The following is a 4,942-nucleotide window of genomic DNA, read 5'->3' on the forward strand; positions in this document are numbered from 1 at the left end:
CCCTGCAAGCTCCGGAGAGGCGCTGGGACGTGTCCCCTTCACAGCCCAGGCGCTGGATGCTCCCCTGTCCCGCAGCATCGCCGGTAACATCCCTGGCTCGGGGCTTTCGGGCAGAGGGGTCCCCCCCGGCTGCCGGTGGCTGGGAGGTGCGCGCAGGGCTCCGCTCTCGGCTGCCCCTTGCCCTCCACCCCGGGGACGGGGGAAAGAAGCTCGGCCGGCGCCTCCCCGGTGCCGCCGGGCTCAGGCCGCCCGGGCTCTCGGGCCACGCCGCGCCCTCGCCGCCTACTCCCGGGCGCGGGGGGCACCGTGGGCGCCCTGCCTCCCGCCGGGCTCGCCCTTGGCCGGCCCGGCCCCGGCCGCCGGTTCCTGCGGGGGCCGCCGCGGGGGCCGCGGGCTCCGGGAGGCGCGGGGCGGCCCGGGGGGCTCCGGCGGCGGCCGCTGCGGGCCGTGCGGCCGCGGCGCGTACAGGAACAGCGCTGGGTCGGGCATGGCGTCGTGCTCGTCCTGCGCGGGGTCCCCGGGCGGGCGCCGGGCGGGCGCTCTGTGGCCGCGGCGCCGGGGCCGAGCCTCGGCCGGGGGCTGCTCGGGGGCCGGCCGTCCCCCCTCCCGCGGGCCCGGCAGCCGCTGAGCCGTGGCGTGCAGCTGCAGAGACAGGTAGGCGGCCGCCTCCGTCTGCTTCTGCAGCTCGGTGTCGAGGATGGTGACGCGGTGGCTCCGCCGCTTCAGCTCCTCCAGGAAGCGGCGCTCCTTGCTGCGGAGGCTGGAGCGCAGCGCGGCCACCAGCGTCTCCTTGTGCCGCAGCTCCTTGCGCAGCTCGAGGTTGTCCTTCTCCTTCTCCTGCAGCTGGGCCTCCATGGCCCGGCACTTCTCCTCCAGCTCGCGGTCCAGGACATCTGCGGGCCGAGGCACAGAGGGGTCAGGAGGGGCTCTGCCCCGGCGGGTCCCCACGCGCTCCACAGGGACGTGGCTGCTGACCCCACGGTGCCGCCGTGCCCCAGCGCTGCCCTGGCGGCTGCTCGGCTACTTCTTGCGCTTGGGATCCAAAACTCCCTGTGAGCTGCCCGAGCACAGGGACCGCGGCACAGCCGCTGGCACGGGGCCGTGTGTGACACCCAGATGCGGGGTGAAACCAAAGGCAGTTTCAGTGGAGCGCGTTGTTGCCATGGAACCTGCTGCCTCTACCTTACTGCAGTATTAAAATTTCCTTAGGTAAGTAGTTTCTCGCCCTAAAAGTGACTTTGAATGTGTGCAGAAGGTGTGGGGGAACACGTGGGCCAGGAGGGGAAAAGGAAATGGTGCCGGGAAACCATCGGCCCGACTTTGGAGGGACTTTTGGCCTCAAGCCCCGGGACTCCAAAGCCTGGTTAGTCAGGATGGAGATGCTAATCCAAGATTACAGAGGCTGCGCTCAGCAGGGGAGGAGCCTCCACGCTGGGAAGGGGGAGCCGGTTCTGGGGAATGCTGTCTGGGGCAGGGTGGCCAGGCAGCTTGGGGAATTCTCAGTTTGGGGTTCTGGGGCCAAGCCCAGTGGGACTCCTGACCCCAGCCCTGGCCGCCTGCTCCAGCACCCAGCCCTTGGCAGGGTACAGGCTGGCACCTGCCTGTGCTCCCTGGCCTGCCCAGACCTGCTCCCATCCTCTGCAATAATCTGCTTTTTATTGTGTGATTGGCAGCCACTTACAGCCTCGGCTCCTCAGTGTTTCTGCAGGTTTATAATGAGGTCTTAGGGAGGCAGTTGCAGGCAGTAATTATTGCATGAATGACATTAGAAAAGCAATCATTTGATGGCATCGTAAATGAGGTGCTGCCCCGTAAACGTGGCAAAGTGATCGTGCAGCTCTGAAAGGCTGAAGGATGGCCAGGAACCGTGGATGAGGCTCGCTGCATTGTGGCTGGTGACACCCCGATGGCACCTGGTGGCTTGGGCAGCAGGCCCTCTGCCAGCAGAGCCCACGGGCACAGAGAAGGGACCACTGGCTCCATGGCAAGGGCTGGCAGTTTGGAATTCCCGTGGAGCCAGCCATGGCACTGCGCGAGGGTGCCAAGGGCAAGGACCCCGCTGGCCCAGTGACAGCAGCCTGCACCCACGCTGGGACTGGCTGTGCTGGCACTGAGGACAGAGCACAGGCTGCGGCTCGGTGCCAGGGACCGTGCCCGGGCAGCGCCAGGGCGGAGTTTCAGTTTCGTCTCTGGGACAGAGGAGGGAGAGGAGCCGGGCTGCTCTCAGAGCAGCCTCTGCCGGGGCTCCGGGGCATCACCGGCATTTATTCAGCTGCGCACGCTGCCCTCCCAGCCCTCCCCTCAGCCCCTCGGGCCAGGTCCGTGTCCCTCCCTGCAGCGCTGACCGGGCCCCGCAGGCTCTTCTGCCCCACACCTCCTCCCCCGAGCCCGTGCCCAAAGCTCTGCTCTCACCTTGCTGGCGCGCCTCCAGCTCTTTCATTTCCAGGTCATGGGTAAGCTCTGGAAGAGAAATGCAACAGGACTGAGGAGGAATATCCTACCCATTCTGTGCTCCCCATGTCTTCCTCTGCATCCTCGGAGGACAGGACATCACTGTGGCTGCAGTGTTATCTCTGCCCACGTGGGAGTGTGGCCGTCTTGGAGCACCAGCCACAGGCTGAGCTAAAAATAGACAATTCTGGCAATTTGTATGTTACTAAACAGCCTCATGGCCAAGACATTGTCCACAGGAGGCTCTGCTCCTCTGACAATGCCTTTCCTTTTTCTAAGAGAGTTGCTGAACCATTTTCAGTGAATTAAACCAGGACAAAGAGCAGAACAATGGATTGAAAATAGACCAAAGTGTAAGCTGCCGCCCAGAGCATTTCATAATTTACTGCTCCAGGCTGATCACTGCCTCTGCACATGACGCAAGCAAGGACAGCCTCGTCCCAGCACCATGTGCCTGCAGAAGGATGCTGCCCTGCTCCAGGCAACATGGAGCTTCCAAATCCCTTCCAAATCTCAGGAGCTACAGCACCTATCTGTCTGCTCAGCCCCAACGTGCTGCCTCCTCTCTGCTGCTCTTTGCCCGCTCGCTGTCTAGCCCCAGGCTACAGCAGCAGGTCACAAAGGGCAGCTCAGGGACCTTCTGCAGTTCACTTTACCCTGCACTCTAAAAGGCAGTGCCTTTTGAATTAGTTATCACAGCCCACCCAACCAATAACAGCCCTGAGCAGAGGAAAAGAGTGGCAGCAACAGAAGCATTCAGCTATTTGGGGGGTATTTTTTTTCCCTGAAAATGAGTCCAAATGGTTAATCTTTGCCCTACATTTTTCTTTTAATCTGCTTTTGTGTTGACTCTAATCCTCATCACTGCCATCCTTCTGAAACTGAACACTTGGCTCAGGCTGCTCTGCCTGTCTGCCCTGGAAAACAAATCTGTGTTGAGAAGGCAGAAGTACCTGAGAATGTAATGCAGTTTCTGGAAAGCGTTCAGCACTCTCGTCTGCCCTGGTGGGAATCAATGGCCATTGTGCTATTTTTCTGAGGTTAAAATAACAGGTTTGGAGTCTCAGATATATTTCAAATGAAAACCAAAGCAGCTGCCTATTTCCAAAGACATTATCCTGCTGAGCAAGTGCAGGGATGGTGCACAGCCTGGGGTCCCAGTTTCTGTGCTGGAGCCAGGGGGCTGGTGCTGGTCTGCTTCAGTACCATCCTCATGACCTCTGAGGGGCAGCTGAGAACACCTCTGTGGGAGGGAGAGCCTTTCCCACAGGGATACCTCAGAGACACCAAGGGGATAGTGAAAAAGTCAAAACCAACAGTGCCAGGACAGCAGGCAAGGCTCCACAGGGCCACAGTGGGGAAAAACTGACTTAGAGACTCTGCTCTCCTCCTGCAAACAGACAAATGTCAGCAAAGTCTCCGTAAAACTACCCAGGGGTTGTCCCCACCACTCCTGGCAGAACCACACACCCCACCCAGGAGGACAGACACCTCTGGTCAGATACGGCTGTCCTTGGGTCACACTGAGAAGGGGAGACCACCCTTGCAGTGTGGGGACAGACCCCCCAAGTCTGATTTAGGCAGGAGAACCCCATTGTCTTGCCTGCCTGAAGAGGCCGTAGGTGAAAACATTAAAACAATGAAACAGAACAGCAAGAGCTCAGAAAGGATGGGGGAAAATTGCCAATTTTAGCAGTGCAGACATTTCTTTGTTTCCCAGGAACCTGGGAAAATGAGAGGCTGGAAGACAAGGAGTAATTAGCTATGGCTGAATTATTGATGAGAGCAGCAGCACAAGTTGGAATGAGTTTCAGTGGTGGCAGAAGGCTGAGCAGCCCTCACTCCTGCAGGGGTGGCTGGAGGGGAGTGTGATGCTGCTGCAGCGGGGCTGGGGTGGGGGCAGCTGTGCACCCCACGGCCAGGCAGGGCCCCGAGCTGTGCTGCAGCCTGGCACTCACCCCTCTGCGTCTGCTGAGCACCTGTGTGAGCACCCCGGGGTGCTGGCAGCAGCCTTCCTGCCCAAGGTGCTCCGTGAGCACTCGGCTCCTGTATACACCCAGAGCTCACCTGAGCAGTGCTTCTGCAAGCGGAGGATCTCCAGGTGCAGGTCATGGAGCAGCTCCATCTGCTCCTTCTTCAGGAAGGCGATGTGCCGCTGCACGCTCTGGATCTGGTGCTCCAGGGACACGGTCTCCATCGCAACCAAATTCACAGTCCAGGCCTGCAGGGAGTGGAGATGGCTGGTCATCAAACGTGCAGCAGTGCTTGCAAGCCCCAGCCCCGGAGCCCTTGGGAGGGGCAGAGCCTGAGGTGCAGGGTGCTGCCTTCTCTCCTCGACCCTCTGCTCGGGAACTGTGGCTGTGGGCAAAGCAGCCCTGCTCAGCTGATCCCCAGGGAACGGCCTCAGCCCTCTCACCTTCCAGAGCCCCTGAGGCCGGCTCCTGTCCTGCCTGCTCGGAGACTGCACAGGCAGAAAATCCTGCTGCATGAA

The 4,942-nt window shown here is 60.9% G+C and overlaps 1 protein-coding gene across 1 annotated transcript; it reads right to left on the minus strand.

Moving 5' to 3' along the window:
* Positions 1-282: 282 nt before the first annotated feature.
* CCDC92B (coiled-coil domain containing 92B) lies at positions 283-4,672 on the minus strand. The gene is made up of 3 exons (XM_066333688.1): positions 4,519-4,672; positions 2,413-2,460; positions 283-893 (listed from the first exon to the last, which is right to left on the minus strand). The coding sequence occupies exons 1-3, from the start codon at positions 4,646-4,648 to the stop codon at positions 283-285; spliced, it is 789 nt and encodes a 262-aa protein (XP_066189785.1). The 5' UTR covers positions 4,649-4,672.
* Positions 4,673-4,942: the final 270 nt, after the last annotated feature.

Source organism: Sylvia atricapilla, chromosome 20, assembly GCF_009819655.1.
Source record: "Sylvia atricapilla isolate bSylAtr1 chromosome 20, bSylAtr1.pri, whole genome shotgun sequence".
Taxonomy (NCBI): domain Eukaryota; kingdom Metazoa; phylum Chordata; class Aves; order Passeriformes; family Sylviidae; genus Sylvia; species Sylvia atricapilla.